Source organism: Apus apus, chromosome 4 (genome assembly GCF_020740795.1).
Source record: "Apus apus isolate bApuApu2 chromosome 4, bApuApu2.pri.cur, whole genome shotgun sequence".
Taxonomy (NCBI): Eukaryota; Metazoa; Chordata; class Aves; order Apodiformes; family Apodidae; genus Apus; species Apus apus.
The window spans coordinates 13,142,978-13,167,854 of record NC_067285.1 but is presented as its reverse complement, the minus strand read 5'-3'; the positions used below and the strand labels follow the sequence as shown (position 1 = coordinate 13,167,854).

Sequence of the window (24,877 nt, the reverse complement as noted above, 5' to 3'; positions counted from 1 at the left end):
ATCAGAGTTAAATAAAACTATCACCAAATTTGCCACTGAAAGTAATTTTAAAGTTACTAAGAAACAAACATGGAAGGCTTTTCCACTCCAGCTGTCATTTTCTTTGATACAGTGCAACAGCCACAGGAGACTAATCATATACTCTACAGACACAATGTAGACAGTCAAACTTTCCAAGTAACAATTTCTGAGGGCTATTCCAATCTGTTCGAGTTCTTTTTATCGAAAATGCTTTCTTCATCTATCATCACCAAAATAAGCACTTGGACAGTTGAAGAGGAAAACTTATTAACCTTTTAATACATAAATAATAAAAGAAGATCAAAGGTTAAAAAACTCACTAAAATAAAATGTAAAGTAGGCACTGTTAACCCATGAGCCTTTTTCTGTTAGGAACGTTCTGTGCTTCCCTCCATATAGGTAACAAAACACCAGTGGACAGTTTCACATAGTATAGATGGTATTTGCACAATATTACCTGCTTTGCTGCCAACACTGGAATGGAAGCTTGAAATAAAACTACCAGAAAAGCAAATACAATACAGATTCAGAAGTCATCTTGTTTCACAGACAAGAAGATACATGATTACTAGTTTTGAGGTCTAAGCTGCCTGACATCCTTTAAGAAAAATCCTCAGTTCTCTTGCTTTGAAAAAACAAAAACATAACTGCTGAGACTCACAGCAGGGGGAAGTGATCAGGAGATTTTCACAGTGGAAATCTAAACCAAAGTACTTTCACTACGGTGAGTTCAAACTGTATCTAATCCTGCAGTCAGCCTGAAAGGGACATCCTTGAAACTAAAACCTAATTCCTGTTCTTAAATTTATTTTACAGTGAAATTATCTCTGAGCAGCTGTTCCTATAAAAGCACACTCCAATGCCCCTTCACTCCATGTGCTCCCTCTGCCACCTGCTGGGCCAGCACAGCAGTGGTTGGTGCCCCCCACAGGTCCCAGAACTAATTAGATGCTAACTTCATGAGATAAAGCCATGACAATAAAATAAGGGCACATATATTCCTAACCAAACATAAAAGTAGGTAAAGAGCATTCTATTTACTCATTTCTACTGAGATTTTAAGTCAAGGCATTTTACCTATGTTTTTATACATACATTTAATCACTTTTTACCCGGTGGGGTAAAAAAGCATGCCCGAGCATGGCTTTTGGCTTCACTTACGACAATTCTGCTCTTAATCCAAAAGCAGCAATTTCCTTGGTCTCATTTCTTCAACACATGTATTTCCATACCACCCTACTCAGCAGAATGGCAGTATGATACCTTGTTTAAAAAGAGGAAACTGAGACAGACTGTTAAAAGGTAACCACAACTTGCCAGTGTCCAACTTGGGACAGCTAAGACTGGATTTGTCTGCAGAACATTTGATACTACAGTTCTAGTCACGACTTCCACTGCTCTCAGCTGTGCTTGTGAGCTTTCAGCACTTCTGCAAGTCAGGCACACAGAAAATGAACACTGAAATTAAGTCAGGTATGTGGATTCACAAAGATGTTCTACAGAACAGTCAGGGATTGTTCCCTAGAGGTTTAGCTTGAAGACCTCCTCTTCCTGCAATCCCACTTCTGACCTACTTAAAGAAACAAAGGAGCCATATAACAGGCAACACTTAAAAAAGCCAACAAACAAAAAAACCCACACACTACCACCCACCTGGCCAAAATTAAACCACGGAGGAAATGTTTTCTGTACTCTGAATAAAATAAGAAACAACAGAAACACTGGGCAAAAGACTAGGACATGATGTCTATGAAGAGTGAGGCTGAATGAGGCTGTAAGCTTTGCTGCTAGAATTTCCCAGTTTCTGATGGTTCGACTTCACATCATGCGTGTAATAGTTTGCTATGATTACATATTGGAGTTCTTTGAACATTTTGTTCAGGCCAAAAACAGGCACAATCTGAGTAGAGAGGTAAGAGTTGCAAAAGTTAAGCTGCTTCCCTCCCACAGTTGAGGTTCTGCACTGTGTGGAGGTATCAGAGTAGTTACAGCTTTCAATCTCTTTTTAATCACACTCTCTCAGTCACTAACATACAAATCTGCACATGGCCACAGCAATACGATTTCTCCTTTCTGTACGTCTGAAAACGACTCCAGTGTTCACGTTTTGAGATTTCCCCCTCACAATTCAGGGCCAAAGTTGACTCTTGATCTAAAAGCTTCAGTGTAACTCATTAAAGTCTGGGAAACTGTCAGAGAAACTTAGACCACGTCATTACCCCACCCCCAATAACATTTACAGGAACACTGCTCTTGCTGCCCAGGTTGTAGTTACTGAGCTGCAGTCTCTGAGTTAGGTGAGCAAGTCCTAACATAGTGAGCATTAATTGTACTGCCACCTACAGGAATTAAGTGTAAGAAACAGGTATTTGATCATTCAGCCTACTAAGACTACACTACTTTGTTAAAAATTAACACATGTAAGTTTTAAACCAACACTTTTAGGAAGCTATTATAATGGGAAGACACACGACTAATTTAATTATCTGCATCATCTAGCTACGCATAGCTGGCTGTCACTACTGCACTGAAAATTAAAACCAGCATCTGCCATTCGAGCTGGAGAAAATGCACACTCAATGACAACTAAGAACCAGTTAACAGTCCAAGACACACAAGCAGCACCCTCACGTCAGCCACTTGCTCTTACATTTGCCCACAACTCACCCAATGAACTCCAGAAGTATGGAGATGTCAAGTTCTGGGGGGATCCGGAACACTGAGCCCAGAACTTTTCGAGGTCTTCCTCTGCTCACTCGAACTGGCTGTGGGACAGCTAAAATATTCAAACAACCAAAATGCAAACACAACTTGAAATAGAAGCAGCATAAGATGCTAACAAGCGCCAAGCAAAACAGCTCATAAGGAAAAATAGCCCATGTAATTAAACCTATTTTTTAAAATTACTAAATTACATTTTTATAAATTTTACACTGTGTATCTGAACCAGCCCTTTATTACCTTTCAGCATGGCTTATCTCCAAAGAGCTGTTTAATTGATAGTAAGACAAAAAAACAATTGGAATAATCGCACATCTGTCAACAGACTTTTAAATTCTTATTTTTACTCCTTTGTAATATTATTTATTAAGGGCCAGGAAAAAAAATAATGCACATTTTATATGTATATATGTATTTCCTGGTTATAGGCAAAACAGAATCTGTTTAAAAAAAACAACAGCAACCAGGGTTTAAGTGCTGACATTTTAACCTATTTTTGTAACTGGAGAACTATGACAAGTTACAGTAATCAGACAACAAAGAATCCTGTATTTTCAATACTACTTATCTTCAGTTGTGAGCTAGTATTTCAAGGAAATCCATTCAGAATAAATTATATACTAAATATTTCCTTAACAGTGTCCTCTAAAGTGATTACAGCTCACCTGGTTTGGGCACTTCTAATCCTCTTTCTTTATAGAACTCATGCATTTGTTTTTTCTCTCCTGAAAAAACCCACAATAAAGAACAGACTGGAATGTTATTTCAGCTGCTGAGAATATCCATACTTTCCAATGGTCAGAGCAGTAAAAGCTTTCCAAGTTCCTACACCATTAGTAGTACTCCATATAAGGTTGGGACACCTAAGATACTCAAGAGTTTTTTAGTAAAAACTGGGAAGAAATCAGAGAAACTGACCACAAATCATACAGAAATAACTGCTTAAACTATTATCCTTCTGGCTGTCATGACTATTTTCACACCATCTATAGTCCATTTATATACACTAGATGTGTTTATTTCACCCAGATGGACTGAGCAGACGCACTGGCTTGCAAAGTTCAGGGTAAATGACACGGTGGCAGTGAACACACTTAATGTCAAAACAAGAAATGTGGCAGTAAAGAAAATACAAAAGCATCTGAAAATATCTGTCTTAGCAATTATTTTCAATTGAGGCAGGTGAACTCAGATGGAATTGTACTTACATAAATATATGTGGCATGACTATGAAATATTATCTGGATGTTTATTTGGATACATTGACACATTTAATGAGATAGGGCACACCCCACTATCCATAATAGCATTTAGCAGCCAGAAAGACGTCAGCTGGCACAGCTAACTCATTAAGATTTATAACCAAATGTTACAAAACTTTAAAAGAGTTCAGAGTAGAAACAGAGCTTTGAATTACTCTTTTCTGTCCAGTTATTTCAATCTCAAGATGGTAATAAAGAAAGGAACTTACTTTCCTCCAAACTGACAACTAATTTATAGACTATGTCTTGCAATTGCCGGTCCAGTCTATTGAAGAGAAAAAAAATTAGTCCTTGGTGGAACACAGAACAAATTTCATTAAATTGTAAGAGACATGTTGAATACATTGCTGAAGTGTGATGTACATAAGCGATACAGCAGCAACTTCTTATCTGACTATATTCCTGTTCTGACCACAGAGCTTCAACAGAAGAAGCTATATAAAACTAAAAGCACCACCCTTCAAAATTCATGAACAGTTGCAGAAACTAAAATTCAATTTTCAGCATTAATAAGTGCCAACAAAGCTTTGTCTAAAAGGAAATCTAAGCAAATAGTGAAGAACTTGTACCACCTGCAATGCTGAGCAAATGCAAAAAAAATGCCTAGGGTAGGGGGTAACAAACCCTAGAAAGAGATGCAAACTAGATAAAACAAGAAATTGAATCTTCTAATCTTCACTATTGAGAGGAAACTTACATACACAAAGAACACAGTGTGTTTCATGTAGCTGTCCCTTTATTTGAAATAAAAAAGCACAAGTCTGTAAAATGAATCATTCAAAAGCAAGCAGCAAAACTTGAAAAACATGTATCTGTAAAAATGGCATGAACTTATTACCTGATATTATAAAGGGGCTGTGTCTGATGCACAACAATATTGCATTTGGGACATCTGTTGCTGTAGTAGAAGTGTCTCACTATGCAACTTTTGCAAACTATAAAGAAAAGAAACTACATAAAAATCACATGTACACTATACAATAACATCTGTTAAGGCAACAGGAACAATTAGACCCAGACTTCTCAAATAAAATTTGTCAGACACAATATGAAGCATGTCTCTCAAACTCAAGCAAATGGCAGCTCTCTGCCTGTACAGAATACAGCACTTCTGAATATTCAATTAGGATTATTCCTATGAATTATTCCTATAAATAATCCTAATCCAATCGATGCAACAGTAGGTGTTCAATTTTGTTATTGTGTTACTCAGAACAAAAGCAGAGCTAAGACAACAAAACACTGACTGGTAGAGGCAGAAGGTTTGCTGAAAAGTATCCTACAAACAATTTACAAGAAGAACCAGAGTAGAAAATTACAATTCTGCCATTTTAATTGTACTTTATATGTACTTTAAAAATTTGGAGCGAAAGCTAATGAGTGGAAACAACTAAAGGAAAAAACTTACTATCAAATCAGCTCTGTATCAGCCTGAACTCAAACTTTTCCATGTCTAGGAGGAAACTCGCAAGAGACTGCAACACTATGCTGTCCTTACTAACAGTTGTATATTTTCCTGAATTCCAAACTGCACTGAGTATTAAGTGGTGTGTATATATGAAACAAAAAAAACAGCTCCCAATAAAAGGAAAAAAACCCAAACAAACACCAAAGAGGGACAAAAAGTGTTTTCCCTCTGTAATTTGAGTGGCTGGAAGGAGCTGAAAGCCAAGATTCTTGGATTTAGGTGGGAATGTGGGTGTGGCCAAGTCAGCTTCACAGAAAGGATTCTATTAGCTTCAAGAGAAGACAGTTCAGTCAGCAACAGAAAAACTGTTAACACAAGGATTGAGGAGAGAAAAAAATGACAAGAACATTAAAATCAGTTTGATATTATCCAACTATTTCTAGTCAGCAGCTTATAGACTAACTGCTCCATAGCTGCATATAACCATTTCTGTGCCTGACCTGGTATTTCCACATAGCTGCTTACTGACATTTTGAACTCACAAGCTCATAACAGCAACAATTTAGGTAACTCTCTACTCCTTTATAAGCAAGGCCACTCAACTTTCTTTTCTCAGTTACATACGCAAATTCCTAGAGTCTACTTAAAAAAACTAAAAAGTTTTTTATTTTACTTGGGCTTTATCTTTCCCTACATCATTTTCCCCCTTACTCTGGAAAACTAAGCTGACTTCATAATTGACTGATTTAATTATTTTCTGATGCTTAAAACATTCACAGTTTTATTTTCCTTAAGGAACAGAATAAATACAACAGACAGTCACAGCAAATAGGGAACTACCTTTGTAAAGTCAGAACATCAACAGCTGATTTTTGTTTGAAGTTGCAGCTAAACTTAGAGTGAGATTTCTGATACTTACAGGTGTGCAGACATTCTGTAATAGTTGTAGCATCAATAAAGTAACCTTTGCAGATGGAACACAGGATGTAAGGGGTCAACTCTGCGAGGTTTATCATACGCTACAAAGAAAGACAGTTTGTTAGAGTCGGAATGCACAGACTATGCCATGAAATTTCCTGATGGCAGCTTCCACGATATCATAGTCATAAACTATGAAAAAAAACGGATTAATGTGCTACAGAGCAGGGTCACCCAGAGCACATCACACAGGAACACGTCCAGGTGCGGTTTGAATGTCTCCAGAGAAGGAGACTTCACAACCTCTCTGGGCAGCCTGTTCCAGGGCTCTGTCACTCTCACAGGAAAGAAGTTTTTTTCTGATATTCACACGGAACCTCCTATGTTCCAGTTTGCACACATTGCCCCTTGTCCTATCACTAGACATCACTGAAAAAAGCCTGGCTCCGTCCTCCTGACACTCACCCTTTACATATTTGTGAACATTGATGAGGTCGCCCCTCAGTCTCCTTTTCTCCAAGCTAAAGAGGCCCAGCTCCCTCAGCCTTTCCTCATAAGGGAGATGTTCCACTCCCTTAATTTATTCCACCTTCTTTCCGAAAGAAGTAACACATGGAATTTTTACTCTCAAAGCCAGACTAAGGGGCTTTCCTTCAGTGCCACCAACCATTTCACCCACATGCCGCCGTTTCCCACCCCCTCAACTATGCCAAGAGTTTGTCACAGCTGCACTTAAATGAGACACACAAAACAAATGAACGCGGGGAATAAGAAAGAGTCTATTACTATAGGGTTTATGCTGCCTCAGTGGATGCTCCAGATTCACACCCGGAAGTTTTCAGAAGTCCCCAAGAGCAGGTAAGGTCTGAAAACCGCGGGCTTCGCTGACAGGCCTCCCCGCAGCCGGGCGGCCCCGCCACCCCGCGCCGGGCCCCGCAGCCGGGCGGCCCCGCTCGCGCTCGCGCTCACCCCCGGCCCCGCCCCGCCGCCCGCCCCGGCAGCGCGCGCCCCCTCCCCGCGCCGCACGGGACGCCGGGAGCGGGGCCTGGCGCGCGAGGGAGCCGCCGGGCGGTGCCCGCGCCCCCACCGAGCGCTCCCCGCCCCCGCCGTTACCTCCCGGTCGTCGTCCGAGTCCAGCTCCCCGTCGTCCGTCCCGAACCTGGCCCCGGGCTCCCCCTCCAGCTCCTCTTCCTCCATTTCCTCCTCTTCATCGTCTTCGTCGTCCTCCTCCTCCCCGCTGGACTCCGAGCGGCTCCGCTCGAACTCGAAGGGGAGGGAGCGGGACCCCGAGCAGCCGGGAGCCCCCTCCATCTCCGGCTCCTCGCCGGCCGGGCCCGCGCCTGCTCCATCCCCGCCCGGCAGCCCCGAGACCCCGGAGCCAACGTCCACCTCCATGTCCGCAGCTCGGGGCGGGGGCGGGAAGCGGGGCAGACGCGGGGCCGGCTGCGGGGGGCCCGGCCGGGAGCCTGCGTGGCGGCTGCGCGAGGCGGGGCGGGAGCGGCAGCTCGGGTGGCCGTGCCCGCCACTGCGCGTGCGCCGGGAGCCGGCCGGCGGTGCCCCCGGGAGCCCGCAGCTTTCCCGCCCTGCGTTTGCAATCGGCGCTGCTCCAGCTGGGAATTAAGCCGACCGCTAACGAAGCGCAGGCAAACTTAATTGCACGCGGGGCAAGGCCCGTAAGGGCACGCAGTCCCCAGGCCATCCTTGGTCTACTGTAAGGTCGTGGCTCATCAACACCAGATCAATCCGTTTCTGAACGAGGTTTCTCGCGTGCGCACACCGCCAGCGCTGCTGAGCTCCGTGATTCATATCCGCGCAGCCACTACCCGCAATCACGCTTATTTAGCGCCGGGACACGCACAGCGCGGCTCCGGCCCCGCAGCCGCCGCGCCGGGCTGCGGCCGCTGCCGCAAAGCGCCCCTGGGAGCGTCGCAAAACGAAGCCGGCACTGCCCCGTTAGGCAGCGGCAGCAGAGCCCATCCCTTGCCCTGACTGTCGCAAGAGCGTCCGCGCCTTGCGGCGGCTGCCCGCTCCCGGCGAATGGGGGGCGATGCAAGATGGCGGCACTAGCGGAGGAGCCGGCGGAGGTGGTGGTGGTGAAGCCGGACCCCGAGGCGGGGACGTCGCCGCAGCCCTCTGCTGCTCCTCCAGCCGCCGCTCCCGCCGCTCCCGCCGCCCTTCCGGCTGCGGCGGCAGAAGGGGAGGCGGCGGGGAGCGGGGGGGACCCGACGCCCCCTAAGCCTGCGGCGGCGGGCCCGGCCGCCTCTCCGGCGGCGCTGGACCGGCAGACGCTCGTGGCCGTGCTGCAGTTCTTGCGGCGCAGCAACCTCCGCGAGTCCGAGGAGATCCTGCGCCGCGAAGCCCGCCTGCTCGGCGACGACCTCGGCGCGGCTGCCCTCAGCCCCAGCGCCGCCGGGCTGCTGGGAGCCGCGGGCGGCGATGCGGACGCCGCGGGCGGCGAGGCACTGCTCAGCCGGGTCACCTCCGCTACCTCCATCGCGATCGGAGGCAGCGTCGCCACTGTCGCCTCTTCCAGTCCCGGGGCGGCGGCGGTCCCCGCCGTGCCGCCGGGGAAAGGTGGGGCCCGCGGGGGGCTGCGGGGTCATGCCTGGGGCGGGGGCCGCTCCCTCCCGGCGGGATCTCTGGGGACTGGGGGTGCCCTGTGCCCCCCCTCCGTGTGCTGAATCACAGAAGTCGGTGTCAGGTCATCCCTCCTTTGGAAGGCCTTCTGGGGGACCTCCCTCCTCGGCCTTCTGAGAGACCCCTGGATGTCTCATCGGGAAGAGATCGGGATCTCCTGGGCGTGTTCCCCCTGGAGCGAGGGACCAAGGGTAGGGTATCCATCGTATTTGCAGGAGGCACTGTCAGAGGGAGAGGTGCTTCCCCTTGTCTTTGTGTCCCATGTCGTCTAACAGCAAAGTAGGAGGCTGAAGGTTTCCTTTGTAGTTAGAGGTGGTGTTCCAGGACATGGATGCAGGGATAGCAACAGAGACCTGATTTACAGGCTGCAATTTGAAGTAAGTGCCATAGGGCACTTGTAGCAGAGGCATTACACATTTCTGGATCAAGTTGTTGGGTCCTTGAGATCTCCTTTGGGTAACTGGAGTCAAAGTATTTTCAATAAAGGTGTTCTGTAGGGCAGCTTTACAGCAGTATAATGACATTTTAGGAACTGCCATGTCTGAGTTTCAGCAAATATATGAAGTCAGCTTGTTCCTGGTATCACTTGGTACGATTGTTTTTGTATAGAGGACAAAACGATGAACATGTTTAATGACTGCTATGGAGAACAGAGGTCTCAGAGTGTTAGCAAGTGACAAAAAATCACTGTCCTGTAATGGTTGGGTAGTGGTCTTGGTTAATTGTTCACTTGATGAACTTAATTAGCTTGTCTACTGAAAGCAAAGTAATTATAGTAGGTATATCTTACAGTTTAGAAAGATTCCGTGCCTCATTTGAGAGTTTCTAGCCATAGCAGGAAAGGTAACTCATTTTGGTGATGTTGCTAGTGGCTTCTTCCTTTACACTTACAATTCTAGCTGAATTAGGTGCAAAAAATAGCTGAAGGTGCCAGGAGAGCTGGCTGCTGGGCTATAATATGCCACCATCCTCTCACTTGTATCATTTAAGCTTAGTGCTGAACAAGCACAAGACTTAGGATCATGTTTTGCTCTTCACCTTACCAGCAGGATTGTTGGCTACTGTGTAATTGCCAGCTCTTGCAAGCTGCCTTACTAGCTGTTGTTATATGCTAATGCTTTTGCAGTTGGAGGAGGCGTTGTTGTGGAAGATCAGCCAGATGTGAGTGCAGTATTGTCTGCCTACAATCAGCAAGGGGACCCGACACTCTATGAGGAATACTATAGTGGATTAAAACACTTCATTGAGTGTTCCCTGGACTGTCATCGAGCAGAATTGTCTCAGCTGTTTTATCCACTCTTTGTGCACATGTACTTGGAATTGGTCTACAATCAACATGAGAGTGAAGCGAAGTCTTTTTTTGAAAGGTAATTTATTTTTATTTGTGCATTATTTTGTCTTTGCTAAATTGATTAAATCTGTAAGCTATAGTAGCATAGGTTTGTATATATATATATATGTATTATTTTTCTTCTCAAATATTGAAGAGATGTGGAATCTGCAATAATGGTGCCGTGGATTACAGTTACTGTCCTTTGCCAGTCTCCTATGCTAGACAAATATGCAAACTACATGCTTTTGAACTGTCTATGTGCAGATTTTGAGCCATCCTTTTGGTGAGCTGATGGGCTCCTTGCTACAAAGTGTCAGTGAAGAGATGCTGCTTCTTTAGGGAAAAAATGTGGGGTTATTTTTTAGCACTGAAAAATTGCACCGAGATGCCAGTGTACACTGTATTTGCTAATGCCATAGCATGGATATTGAAATTCTTCAAATGAGATTAAAGGAATTAATTTATGGCTAGATATATTTTTCTCTGTTCTTACTATGTTTCGCTTCTTTTCACTTGAGAAGGAAATTAAATGTAATTTGTTTTCTGGGTTCAGACCAGTTATGAAATATTTTAAGCTCCCTTTGTTTAGTCAGCTCTTCAGTTACCCAGTGACCCCTCTCCACTCAAGAAGGGGAATTGGGAGAAGGAAAGGAGACCCATGGGTTGAAATGGAAACAGATTTCATAAAATAAACCCCTGATATTAATACTAATATAAAATACACAAAGTTATACTCAGCCCATATAGTGGTCACGAGCTGTGTGCTCTAAGCATGGAATGCTAGATGTCAAACACTGCAAGCACCAAAGTTCCAGTGAAAGTTCAGTGGTCACAGCAAACAGGAGAGTCTGCCTCAGGAGCAGTGCGACAGGTGAGATTCTTCTGCAGTGGTGACCACTGAATAAAAAGAGCTGTCCCCAGCAAGCTTTCCTATTTATAGTGAGTGTGATGTACGTTTATGATATGGAACACTTCTGCTGGCCAGCTTAGGTCAGCTGCTCTGGGCTTTCATTCCTCCTAGCTTCAGCATGTGGCTAGCTCAAAACTGGTGAAGGCTTTGTTCATTATGGAAACCAGCACACTGTGGCTGGCCACAAACTAGAACAAAGTGTGTTATCAACTTTGTTCTCACTAAACTGGGTGCTTCAGTCTTCTCAAAAATTCAGCTTTTCTGAATAGAAAACTGGTTCTATGATTCTATCCCAGTGAAACCAGGACACAAACCAAAAAGGATAACTTTGTCTCCCTCTGATATGGTAAGCAGAAATGGTTCTGTAAATAGTTCAGATGTTTCCTGGCACAAATATTTTGTAACATGGTTTGAATAAAAATGGAAAACTCTAAACATATGTTGGCTGTGTGATGCAAGTGGAGGGTGAGAAGCATGTTCACTGTGAAATGTGTGTTCATATAATGAATCAGATAGAAATACATCCAAGTAGTCTTATGCAATGAAAAATGCCCCGTACTTTATGATACCATAAATTAGAGTTTAATTTCTGTAAAGAAACATGTTATTGTAACTGCTTCAGGCGAGAACCCTTTGGGTGTATGAAATTTTGTGAGGTTCCATTTGTGTATTCTGTTCATCTTGGTTTTTAGTTGTAGAGTACTCCCACAGTACATAGTAAGTCACTGCTGTCTCCTCCCTAGGCTGAAATTTATTTAAAGAGGAAAATAATCCTATATGTTGTCAGTAGCTTCTAAAAGGTCCTTACATATATGTTTCACATTTAAGTAATGTAAATAAGTGTGCACTTAGGAGATAATGTTTTTGTAATCCTTTTATCATATCTTAAATTGTGTCAATAGATTTCATGGGGATCAGGAGTGCTATTACCAGGATGACCTGCGTGTATTATCTAGCTTAACCAAAAAGGAACATATGAGAGGTAATGAAACCATGCTGGATTTCCGAACAAGCAAGTTTGTGCTGCGCATTTCCCGTGACTCTTACCAGCTCTTGAAGAGGCATCTTCAGGAAAAGCAGAACAATCAGATCTGGAACATTGTTCAGGAACATCTTTACATTGATATATTTGATGGAATGCCTCGCAGTAAACAACAGATAGATGCTATGGTTGGAAGCTTGGCTGGGGAGGCAAAACGAGAGGCAAATAAAGCAAAGGTAGGAGGGAAAGATTGCTGCACTGTTATAGTTGAACATGTCTCCCTAGTTTTTAGGGGAGATACCTTAGTATAGACTTCCAATTGTCACTTGAGATCTTAAAAGACAGCATGAACAGAACAAAGGAAGAGAACTGTACAAATAGGAGTAAGGAGATCAAGATTTGTCATTGTCTGGTAGCAGAAACTGTTGAACCTCTTTGAGAGACAACTTTGTAACTAAACCTAAACTAAATCCTGAATTACTCTCTGGTTTTAAGATGGACACCTGACTACTTGGCTTCCTCTCTTGTACAACAGATGTAATTCTTTCTTACTGTCAGTTGTTAGTGCAAGGACTGTTTGTGTATATCTTAACAATGTAGTACTACAGTACTATGCAAATAAATCATGTAAGCTATAGGGTTTCTGCTTTAAGGAAGTGCTAAGAGCTGGTGGGAGAGCTTACAGTTGTCCAGATCAGCTGCTGGGTAAAACAGCAGAACATGGGCTAACCAGTAATGTATGCAGTAATGCTAAAAGCAGTTTTAAAGCAGCAGCTCTACTGCTTGGACTATTATGTTGAAAAGTTTCCATTAAAAAATTAGTTTTCAGTGTGAGCAGCAATTACTGTTTTGTCTCGTGTTTTATTGGCTTGCAGGTTTTCTTTGGCTTATTGAAAGAACCAGAGTTTGATGTGCCTTTGGATGATGAAGATGAAGAAGGAGAAAATGAGGAAGGAAAGCCAAAGAAGAAAAAACCTAAAAAAGATAGTGTAGGGTCAAAAAGTAAAAAACAAGACCCTAATGCTCCACCTCAAAACAGGTACCAAGGAAATGATGTTAGAGAAACTTTATTAAATCCAGTCTTATTGTGCCAAATCTGCATTGCTGTTCACATAACATTTTCAGCTCTTTGGCCATTTCAGCTGTACACAACTTTGGCTGTAATACTTCAAAGGAAGGTAGTGGAAAGCTCAGCATATAACCCTTGTCATTGCCCTTCAAGTCAATTTAAATGTCCCTTGATAAAATTTTACTTAGTTACCCACTAGTCTCTTCAGCTCATACTCAGTCATTTCTCTTGTTCCTCTGCCTTTCTGAAATTCATAAAACTACTGGCTCTTTTTCTCATCAGTGTTGATCTTTTTCATAGCCTTTCCTGTTTTTCTAGTTCTTGTTTCATATTTGAATATTCGATGTATAGGGTTGCATGTGAAGATTTTGCTTTTCTTTGTTTAGATTAACAATCTGGAAGATGCTTTTAGTTTGTAAAAATGTGTGTTTCTTGAAGGATTCCTCTGCCTGAACTGAAAGATTCTGACAAGCTGGATAAAGTAATGAATATGAAGGAAGCTGCAAGACGTGTGCGTCTTGGCCCAGAGTGCCTGCCCTCCATCTGTTTCTACACGTTCCTTAATGCTTACCAGGTTGGTAAAAGAAGAGTCTGGGTAATATGGAAAAGGGAATAAAAATTATAATTCTTAATAAAGAAGAAGACTTAGCAGAGTCGGCAAGGGTAATTGTAACATCTGGAATAAGTGTTGCAAATTTTATGTTCCAAAATCTTTGAAATTGTCTTTAAAGACTCCTTGTGCTATTTAATGTCTGTGTTCCTTGCTTTTGATCTGATTTTGCCTTAATTCCCTCTTTCACTTTTCTTGTGGCTCCCTACATGTATTATACAGAATATATGTTTTGCACCAAAATACTGGAAAACAGTAGTTTTGTCACTATTGACTTTACTTCATTCATATAACTTTATTTTTAATGGTTCAAGAATTCATGTGCATTTATGTCTAGTCTAGAATAATTCCCTCTTATTTTTTGTAAATAAGTCGAGTTAATTTTCTTACTAGTAGTTAGGGTTCTGTAGTATTTGAAATGCATAATGAAGGACACAAACAATATAAATGCATATTTTGTATACAGGGTCTGACTGCTGTGGATATAACAGATGACTCTAGCATGATTGTAGGAGGCTTTGCTGACTCTACTGTCAGAGTGTGGTCTGTGACTCCCAAAAAACTACGTAGTGTGAAAACAGCAGCAGGTAAATAAGACAATGCCACTTAAGATGATCACGTGTCACAAGCATCACTTGTGACAGCTGTTATGTGTGAACAGAGAAAGATGTCTATAGCAGGAGGGCTGTCTTCAGCAGTTAGATGCTTTCACTTTGAGGAGGCAGTATGTGCACAGATGTATGATTGCATCTTATCCTACCATTAGAAACATTTTTAAAGAGATGAGAGGTTTGGTTGTGCCTACCTGCTGTGAGGTGGTCAGTGCATAGAGCTTGGAACTAGCAATAACTCATGTGAAACTAGCCGTCTTGCTTCTTAACTGGATGGTAACTACAGGCCATAGTAGACAGTTGGGTTTAGGGGATCTAGGGGAGAGACTAAAGGCACCCTGGGGGAGAGTAAAGGAGGAAACTGAGAAAGCTGGAGAAAAATGTCTTGTAGCTCAAAACCTATGCAAATCCATGGAAACCAGGCTGCTTTAATTCTGCTCTTCATGTTACAATGTGCTGTGGTTGAAGCTGGATACCACACAAATGTTTCTTAACCTTGATACTTAACTGAAATGTGGTTGTAATGTTCAGTAAACAGTAGCCTCCAGGCTGAAAGTTATTTAAAGTTGTGTGTAGTGTGCAGCTGTCAAAACCATAGAATCATAGGACATGTCTTTTAAACATAGAACATGTAATTTAAAACATTAAAAACACCTTTATGACTTACTAACTTCCTGGAAAATGTGTGAAGATTTGGCATCTCTACCAAGAAGATGTAATTGTGTTTGGATACTGAACAATGTGTGTGTGAAAAATTACACACACTAGGATTAATTTACTTTAGCTCTTAGAGAAGACTTAAGAGTGATTATTTATGTAAAGCACTATTTTCACCTTTTACAGTGGTAAAAAACACTGTAGAGGCCATTGTACATTTCAAACTTACCAACACCCAGGTACTTTGTTATGTTCTGATCATACTTGCCTCTTTCAGAGAGAATATTATTTAATTTCCTGTTCATGGCATTTATCTTTGAAGTTCTGACAGTTACTATGATACATGAACTTTGAAATATTGCAGACCTCAGTCTCATTGACAAAGAATCAGACGATGTCTTAGAGAGGATCATGGATGAGAAAACAGCAAGTGAGTTGAAGATTTTATATGGTCACAGTGGACCTGTCTATGGCACCAGCTTCAGTCCTGATAGGTAAAATGAGTTTACAAGCTAACTACTTTGCTTGTCTTGAGTTTTAATTGTATGCTACTGAATGCAAGCATGTTCTTAATGCAGCTTTCTTCCAGAAGGTTAAATCAATTCTTGTTTATGCAGCTTAAAAAACTGAGTGTGAGCATAAACATTCATTATGCTCAGGGTGTCGGGCACTGTCAGCTATTACTGAAATCAACTGGAGTGAAGGATACCAGCACCTTTTTTGAGGTTCAGGACTTAAATGGCTGAACAGAACATCTATTTTGCAAACTGTAGTTTAAGCTCATGAATTGTAGAGAAGAAAAATATTGCAGCATTGACTTCATTGAATATTATAGCAATACTGAATATTACAGTATTGCAAAACACAAAGTAGCACATCATTGCACTTCTTGAAGTTTCTCATATTCTATGGAGACTTTGTTTTCAAACGGGATGCAATAGTATCTTGAAAAGATGAGATTTAAAGCTATTATGTAGTTACGAGAGTTTGGACAGTAGAAAGGAAATATAAATGTCTATAAAGTTTTGCTTTTGCATTTGTCTGGTTAGGAAACACCCATCACAGAAACAGAGCCGAGAAGCTAACTTTGTGTGGAACATGAATATAGAGTCTGGAATTATGAATCAAGAATGTGAACATGATATGAATTCTCTTTTAGGGAATGCTGAAATTTTGAGTTATATTAAAACTTTTTTTTTTTAAAGTAACAATATAGCAGTTGACAGTTGACTAGTCATTTTGTTCATATAACTGGAATTATTGAGTAAAAAACAGCTCTGTGGGTTTGGGTATTTTTGTTGTTGTTGTTGTTAGGTGTTTTTTCTCCCCTCTGTACTGTTGTGTTATCAGAATTAATGATCAACATCCAAAGGTCTCTCTTTTTTGCATAAGGGCCTAGGGCTGTATTCTGCTTGGCTTGGTTATTGTTTCTTACCCCACCAAAATGCTGATTTATATGCGGCATGATGAAAAAACGCTGTTCAGTGGACAGTTTTTCTTACCATAGACATCTCATAGTACTTATGCAGTGGTTATACAGGCTGTGTGTAAGTTTGGTATATAATATGCTTGACTTTCTCCTGTGACAGGAACTACCTCTTGTCCTGTTCCGAGGATGGCACTGTCAGATTGTGGAGTCTCCAAACATTCACATGTTTGGTGGGATATAAAGGACACAACTATCCAGTATGGGATACACAATTCTCTCCTTATGGTTATTACTTTGTGTCAGGGGGACATGATAGAGTGGCTCGGTAAGAAACTGGATGGGTTTTTCACTTGTCTTGTGTCAGTTTGTGATGGATTAGCCATGGAAGTGATTAACTGATACACTCTAGACTACACTATTACCAGAAATAAATTTTATTTCATGTTGATTAAAATACTGAACAAGTGTTCTAATGTAGTTTTTTTTCAATTTTCGACACACATCAGGTTATCTGATGACTAGAGAGATAGTGTTGTCTTATATGACCATCTGATTATAAGTCTTCTCATCTGTTGGTTTTTTTACAACTTGACAAAGTATTCTTTATTTCTTCCTTTTTAAAAGTATACTTCTCCAAAACAGATCCTGCAAATTCAATAAATTGCATAATTCAAGAAACCACTGCATAATTGCTTAATTTTATTCCTCGTTGTGGGGCAGATACTGAACTTCATTAGGGTTCTTTTTATTAATAAAGCTTTTCTTTACAGGCTGTGGGCAACAGATCACTACCAGCCTTTACGGATATTTGCTGGCCATCTTGCTGATGTGACTTGTACCCGATTTCATCCGAACTCTAACTATATTGCCACAGGCTCAGCAGACAGGACTGTACGGCTCTGGGATGTATTGAACGGGAATTGTGTAAGAATATTCACTGGACATAAGGTAAAGGCAGAGCACTCATGGTGTGAAAATGGTTTTATTTCTGTGATAAGATTCTGAACAGTAGTGTTCAGAAGGAAAACAGCTTGGCTGACTGAATGTGAATAGACTTAACTAACTAGTTTGGTTTGTCCCTCCCAAATGTCTGTTTTAGGGACCAATTCATTCACTGGCATTTTCTCCTAATGGACGATTCCTGGCTACTGGAGCAACAGATGGAAGAGTTCTGCTGTGGGATATTGGACATGGCTTGATGGTTGGAGAATTGAAGGGGCACACTGACACTATCTATGCACTAAGATTCAGTAGAGATGGGGAGATTTTAGCATCAGGTAAAATTCACTGGAAACAGTGAAGTTTCTGTTGTGTTCCATAAGTCTACAGAGGAAGGATATAATTGCTTCCTTAAATTGAGGAAGACAAAGTAGAATAATTTGCTTAGCAAAAGCAGTAAATTAAAACTGCTGAAACAAGGTAAGTACTTCACTGAACTGCAAAGTATGACCCCTCAGTGTCCCAGGAACTGAGTAAAAGGTGTTATACAGTTAGATGATAGTGAAGACTGGGATCTGTGTACAGTATTAGGGTTGGAATCTAAAGGTAGAAATAATTCTAGAAGGTAGAAATAATTCTAGGGCAGACAAGAAGTGGCTGGACTAGAGAGGCACAGAATACTGGAATGGGAGTGGAATGGGACATGCAGCCAGACAAAAAAGAAGAGAGAGGAAGGGATAGAAAGGAAGATGAGTTATCTGCACCCTTAGTATTTCTACTTGTTAGATTTTTTTGTATAGAAATGGGCATGTAATATTAACAATCGGGTCCATGAGCAGCTGAACTTGTGAAGCTTGCCTGGTTCTCCTTCCTGTCTGCATGGATTCTCTGGTGTCTAATGTAGCAGAGTTATTTTTCTAGTTTTCCCATGGTGGAAGGGAGGGTTTTGTCTCTCCATCTTGAGTGAACTGTTCTCTTAAAATGTATAGAAATTTTTGAAGCTTGTTCTGTCAGCTGTTGAAATTGGACAGGAAGTTCGAGTTACTGACAGAAAGAATTATGGACAGACACTGTGATTATCATATTAATTTCTTCATTAAACTAGGCTAGGAATATTCCAGATTTATTTAGTAGTATGCTTCGAAATGCAATGCAGTGAGAGTCATCAGTGAGCCACTACTGCAGCAGGGAAAGCTAATAGACAGGGTACAGCTTTGGTCCAACAGGTTTGGTGGTTACTTCAATTTATCTATCAATGCTCCAGTAAAAGCAGACACCACTAGACCTGAAAAATTCTGCTGTCTTCCCTGTATCAAGTAAAGAAACTGTTATTATGTGACTTATAATCATAAACATTTCCTGAAACTGGCATCTAGCCCACAGGATGGTCCTGCTTTTTCAGTGCTAGATAATAGAATCCAAACCCAGGTGTTTTAAGAGAGTAGTTCTTTGTGCTTTAACCATAGGGCATTCAGGTTAGATCACAGGAAAGGTGAAATCCTGGTAACTTTTATGTGTGCATTCAGTATATTAGAGGCTTATTAAAGTCTGTGTCCTTTCAGGATGAGAGTGTCAATTGACAGTTATGAATGAAGCTTTTTTGAGCTTTAATTTCTGTGAACTTGCTCCCCACTAACTTTTTATATACCTTTTTTAATTAAGAAAAGACTTAAAGCAGTTATCCTTTTTTGTCTTTTTAGGTTCAATGGATAACACAGTTCGTCTGTGGGATGCTGTGAAAGCGTTTGAAGATTTAGAAACTGATGACTTTACTACAGCCACTGGACATATAAACTTGCCTGAAAACTCTCAGGAGTTGTTGCTAGGTACATACATGACCAAATCAACTCCAGTCGTGCACCTCCATTTCACACGCAGGAACTTGCTGCTGGCTGCAGGTGCCTACAGTTCACAGTAAATTGGGAAGGTGTGAGACTGACTGTGCCGAGTCATTGCAGTTATGACCTCAGGATGTAAGAGGAGGAGGAATGTCTTGTACAGGTGAACTTAATTCTGTTGCAGGAAAAGTGAAACTGTATCAAGTAACGCAAGCAGCGTCTTCTCATTTCTGCCATTTCTTATTTATCCACAGTTTGAAAATGCTGGAGATTGGCAAGACATTGTGGCTTTAAAATAAGGAATTGTTCGTGGTGCTTTTGATAAATATATGTGTATGTATATGAAAATGGCTGTCTCCTCTCAGACATAGTATTGAGTTCTGCTGAAACCTGTGGAAATTTAACAGCCTTGGTATGTGTTCTCAAATGATTTTTTAAAGCACTTAATTTATGGTTAGCAAATGTTTGATCAATCTCAAACACAAACAAGAACTGTTCAGTTTCAGCAAGTTAGAATTCACTATAGCCTGGGCTGGACAACAGGTATGGTGAGAATATCACAGCCACAAACAGGGCTTTGAAAGAGTAGGTCCTACAGGCAGAGACTCGTGGGGAACTGCCATGAAGTTACACGTGTGGGTTTTATGCATCCATGTACTAAGTCCTGAAAAGATTTCAAACTCCTGTACTCTTTTGAGGTATCAAAAAGGCAGATCTTGTTATTCTGTTTTCACAAGTAGCCAATGCTGTCTGTAAGTGATAAGCAACCGTAAGTGCAATGTGAACTTTATTTACTTTCATACTTTATTGTATGAAAAAAATAAAAGGGACTGAGGAACAACTGAAATATCCATTATTAAAAAAGCAGACTTAAACCTTTTGTTGTATTAGATCCAAAAGGACTTGAGAAACCTGCATAACATTTAATATATCAAAATGTAGAAGTAGCCAAGACATGGAAACATTATTGCAGAGTGAATTATTCAGTCCCAAGAGTATTATCAGTTTGCTTTTGGGAGGCCAGCTTGTCAAACTGAAGTAACAGTTTCCACCCACAAATACATTGTGCCCCAGTAACTCCTGGTGGACGGCCTCTAAAGCTCACTGATTTATTTCTAAGGAAAATACAGAAAACACTGGGAAGTATAACTTCTGTCCTGGTCTTTGAAAAGAAAACACCACTACCAAAGGATAAGCCTGGATTGGTGTGGATTGGGCTTGATTGGGGTTTTTTATTATTTTTGGGGGGGTTGTTTTAAATCTCTTAATAGCTGTATACAGGGAAATCTGTTTTGTGTTCCTCATTACTTTCCAGTAAGGGCTTGGAAACTTGAACATGAACAATCTGTTGGCTCTCTAGTGAAAATAAAAAGAATTGACATTGCTAAGATAAAATAAATGGAGGACTACCTCCTCTGTCATCCCTCTGGCTAACTCGTGGAGTAAAGGTCTATTAAAGGCATTATACATCAAAATAAAGGGTGAAAAAGTCACTAGAAAGCTCACCTGGAAATTTTCTGTAAAGAAAAAGGTTAAAACTAAATTATAATGTTTGGGGTTTTTTTGTGTAATGGTACCTCAACAAAATTTCCTATATGATCTGTTGGATTTAAGTACAATTATGGTGAATCAAACAAGTTGCCAAAAAGCAAGCATGTACAGTTTTGACAGCTTAAAGAAAACACTGCCACATTCTGCCTTTGCATTTTGTACAGTTTTATACTTTTGATATTATAATAAATACTAAAACTGCATAGTTTGTGTCTGTATGTTACAAGAAGGTATTTTCTTTCCTTGATGGCTGCAATGGAAGCAAGAGCAGTGCTTGTAACTGTGAGCACAATGCTAAGAGAAACAAAGTAATTCAGAAATGGCTACGTTGGTGACCAGCCCTTTTACCTACCTCTCCTTCTAAGGGTAGGTGATGGCTTCTAGCTAGTTACATCTATTACACTGTTACAACATCCATTATTCCCCTGGACAGTTGTATTATAGCAGCCACCACTTATGCAAACAAAATCATACCAGAGGAAGACAACTAGATGAGGAGATTTATTCAGAAGGCCCAACAGCTACAAATGGCTTTAGGAGTCCATGAACTAGAGTACGAAAGCACAGAGACCCCACAATGCCCTCAGTTTTGGAAGTATATTTGCATGCTTTAGCATAAAAAATTGCAGGTTCAATCCCTGCTGGTGGCCCGTGTAATCACATTCACACAGTGGCAGTAATGCATCATCTAAGGAAGATACTGAATTTTAATTGAGCTATGGACAATACCACATGGAATACCTCATTTATTAGGCAGTTACATCCAGGAAAAAGCAGCTCTGAACTACTTAACTCACTGTTTATGAACACACAGTTACAAGAGCTTAACATGGGCAAAGTAAGCCATGTTCTTTCTGGCAGTTTCTGCAACAAAATCCAGTGACAGAAAAAGCTCAAATACCATCATTTGATCAGTCTATTTGGGCATGTTTTCCACCAAAGCCAAACAGTTTGTGTGCAAAATACGGACAACTGAGGCAGAAGTTGAAATCTGCATTGCAGTAATAATAGTGAAGAAGTCAATCTTCCCATGTAAGTTACTAGCATAGAACGCAAAAAATGGGAGCAACCAAGTGACTGCAAACAACATAAGGTCACTGTTATCCATTCTGACATGGAAGTGTGGAAATGCTTTGGTCAGCTGTAAGCCCTGTGCCAGTATAGACCTCCTGAGGTCTTTCCTAGGTTACTACCAGATGCTTAGAACATTTTAGGATGTGCTGTAACAGCAGGAGAATTAAGACAGTAGTGACAGGAACCAGCTGCTCCATCTCCACTACAAAAAGCTAATCTTGACAGAAGAAAAGGAAAGCAAAATGCCACGTTTTTCCCCACCATTTCATATATCCAATAAAACAAGTAATTATTTATATTTTATTAGCCACAACAGGTCATCAGCATGCAATACACTGACATAGGTGGGAGGCTCAGACTTGCCAGGAACCTGCCAAGAGAACAGAAGTCAAACGTAAGTATTGCACAGTGGTACTAGTAACTGAGCCTCCCCCTTAACCCAAGCAATTTTAGTTTAAAGCAGAGACTTTTCAGCACACTGAGGAAGAAATGACTGATGTCCCTTCAACATACAACAATGATGCTGAAACTTATTGCTCTCTTACCCCTTTTTGCAGACTATGAGGACAGCCCATAGTTTTTTTACAAAATGCCGTTTCAGTGGAAATTTTGTATTTGAAAGTGACTCTAGAATTTTCCAACATTTGGTTTTTGTTACACAACAAGAAGTCCAATCACTTCTATATGGGCCTTGCATAACCAGGTGTGCAATATACACAGTTCCACTGTATGGTGCCCCTTTACTGTGTTCAGAGGAAGGTTTTAAGAGACTGCATTTATCCCTGCTTGGAATTCTCTAATACAACTAAGTCCTCAAGTACTACTTCATTATTACAACACCCTACAAAGCAAGATTATCCCTATTTTACAGCAAAAGGACAGACCAGAAACACCTAATAGTTGCAGGTAAAGCCCAATATACTTAGATACAACATCCTTCCATTTCTCCTTCCTTACTGTTCCTCCCTGTGTCCTGTTCCTAGTCCCACCTACCATGTCAAAAGAACAAAAATACTGATATGTCATATTTCCTGCATCCCCCTTTAACAACATACTTGGTTCAGAATGCCCCCAAATAAGATAATGTTACAGTTTAGCTGAGGTTTAAAATTGTAAATATGAAGTTCACGTGCCCGTTTCTATCTTTTGAATTACACTGTATTATCAGCAACTTGTCCTTTGCCAGTCTTTCTTCCCAGGCTGGCACTGAATCACTTTCATCCTGGAAGAACACCACCCACTTACCATTTACTTATCTGCCACAGCAGGAGTTTTCTTTTTAGGTCTAAGCTTGAAATACAAGACAAGCATTGCAACACCTGTGTACGTTGCTATTACATACTGAAAAACATAAAAGGAAAAGTTCTTTCAGTCAAAAAGCCAGAAAACACCATTATACTAAACTGCAAATGTTAATATGCATTAACATACGTACATTCCTCCTGCCTGTGATGGTATAGGAATTGAAGTACTTTTGAAATCCAGTAAACTGGTGTTGAGATCCCGAGTCGTGACCCGCCATGGCTGCTTGTCCTAAAAAGCAACATAGGACAGTTAACGAGTGCTACAGTCAGTTGGACAGGATCAACAGCAAAATCACACTGAAGTTCAAACTTCCATTATCAGCTATTAAACCTGCTTTTGGGACATTCAATAGACAGTGGAGACACATGAGGAATGAGCACATTCAGAGCACTGTATCTTAAGGTACAAAGCAGGTGATACAAGGGCAGACAAAGAAATGAATAGTTCTGAAAGGAAGAATTTTTCTGATTTTAAGTGTTCATTCAACCAAATGTAAACACGGGGGGAAGTCAAGATGATGATGATGATAAAAGAGAAAATCCATGAAAGCATTTTATAAAAAGAGAGACCTGCCAGTCCTGCCTACATAACCATTCAACACAGGCAAACTTTAACAAATTGTTCAGGAATCTGCAATACCTAATTGAGATAAATCTTCACCAGCTAAGAAACAGCTTCAATCACATACCCAAAAACTTGGTGATAAGATTCAGACTAGCCCACTACTGTTTTGTGATTCAAAATGTCACTTTACAACTTCTACATGATTAAGTGCAAGTGTTGCTACTAAGAACCACTCTGCTCTCAGTTGCACATTTCTACTGCATTGTACTTGCCTACCCCAGTATTCACAGACCTAGATAAAAATATACTTTTTACTTCCAGGTAGTTTTCTGCTCGATCAGCAAGTTACTTGAGCCAGCTCCACAGCCTCAGAGATGCTTTCACAAGAACGATAAACCAAACCAGGCAGATGCTGTAACCAGCAGTAACCCCGAAAAAGAGGGATAAAAGACATGGCTACAGCAGGCGCTGAGGTCATTGCTGCAGCTCTTATGCCAACCAACCCAGTAACGTATCTCCAGCGCATAATCAGGTAACTGAATTAGTTCTGCAGCTGCTAAAAAAATCTTCACAAAACCAACACCTAAACATTCGCCGCAGATGACTCGGAAACCCAAAGTCATCTTTTCTTAAGCCTGACGGAAGCGAAACCCGGGAGAGCGTTCCCCGTGCCCTGCCCAGGGCGGCTCGGGGCCCAGACGCCCCGTTTTCAGACCCCTCTGCCCTTGCCCGGCCCCGCACAGGCCGCGGCGGCGCCGGGACGGGGCTGACGCGGCGGCTGAAGGTCGCGGGCGCCCCGGGGGCAGCGCCGCGGCTGGGGCGGCGGGGAGCGGCGCTCCCACCCGGCAGCGCTGCCCGCCGCGGGGACACGGCAGAGCGGGACGGCAGGCGGGACCCTCCCCGCGGACCCCCCGGGTACCTGCTCCGCCGCCCGGCGCTGCCCTTCCCGCTGCCCGCCCGCAAAATGGCAGCGCCGCGCGGGTTGGCCGCGCCCCGGGGCGGGGCGGCTGCTCCGCGGCCCCCGCCCTTTCACCCCTG

The 24,877-nt window shown here is 41.9% G+C and overlaps 3 protein-coding genes across 8 annotated transcripts in view; 1 reads left to right on the top strand and 2 right to left on the bottom strand.

Moving 5' to 3' along the window:
- Positions 1 to 7,932, bottom strand: part of PCGF6 (polycomb group ring finger 6) — a 37,327-nt gene extending 29,395 nt beyond the window's left edge. For 3 of the 4 annotated variants that reach the window (XM_051616911.1, XM_051616910.1, XM_051616912.1), the window contains exons 1-6: positions 7,444 to 7,817; positions 6,332 to 6,431; positions 4,843 to 4,939; positions 4,214 to 4,269; positions 3,408 to 3,467; positions 2,689 to 2,797 (exon numbers count right to left, since the gene is read on the bottom strand). In XM_051616911.1, coding sequence (XP_051472871.1) covers positions 2,689 to 2,797; positions 3,408 to 3,467; positions 4,214 to 4,269; positions 4,843 to 4,939; positions 6,332 to 6,431; positions 7,444 to 7,725 — 704 coding nt within the window. In that variant the 5' untranslated portion in view covers positions 7,726 to 7,817. Of the gene's footprint in view, positions 1 to 2,688; positions 2,798 to 3,407; positions 3,468 to 4,213; positions 4,270 to 4,842; positions 4,940 to 6,331; positions 6,432 to 7,443 lie in introns of all 4 variants that reach the window. The other variant, XM_051616913.1, reaches the window with a different exon arrangement.
- A 439-nt stretch (positions 7,933 to 8,371) lies between these two features.
- Positions 8,372 to 21,099, top strand: TAF5 (TATA-box binding protein associated factor 5). Of its 3 annotated transcripts, XR_007889239.1 has the most exons (12): positions 8,376 to 8,904; positions 10,094 to 10,334; positions 12,113 to 12,428; positions 13,068 to 13,231; positions 13,700 to 13,835; positions 14,338 to 14,458; positions 15,504 to 15,633; positions 16,729 to 16,893; positions 17,339 to 17,516; positions 17,668 to 17,845; positions 19,208 to 19,508; positions 19,600 to 21,099. XR_007889239.1 is itself a non-coding variant. In XM_051616701.1 (11 exons), the coding sequence occupies exons 1-11, from the start codon at positions 8,385 to 8,387 to the stop codon at positions 19,423 to 19,425; spliced, it is 2,367 nt and encodes a 788-aa protein (XP_051472661.1). In that variant the 5' UTR covers positions 8,372 to 8,384; the 3' UTR covers positions 19,426 to 21,099. The 3 variants fall into 3 exon arrangements, 2 of the variants coding, with proteins under 2 accessions (XP_051472661.1, XP_051472662.1); XM_051616701.1 differs by having other exon boundaries at positions 8,372 to 8,904; positions 19,208 to 21,099; XM_051616702.1 differs by lacking the exon at positions 16,729 to 16,893 and having other exon boundaries at positions 19,208 to 21,099.
- Positions 21,100 to 22,256: 1,157 nt separating this feature from the next.
- On the bottom strand, positions 22,257 to 24,840 carry ATP5MK (ATP synthase membrane subunit k). Its single transcript, XM_051616703.1, has 4 exons — positions 24,759 to 24,840; positions 23,406 to 23,503; positions 23,216 to 23,311; positions 22,257 to 22,340 (listed from the first exon to the last, which is right to left on the bottom strand). The coding sequence occupies exons 2-3, from the start codon at positions 23,490 to 23,492 to the stop codon at positions 23,219 to 23,221; spliced, it is 180 nt and encodes a 59-aa protein (XP_051472663.1). The 5' UTR covers positions 23,493 to 23,503; positions 24,759 to 24,840; the 3' UTR covers positions 22,257 to 22,340; positions 23,216 to 23,218.
- Positions 24,841 to 24,877: the final 37 nt, after the last annotated feature.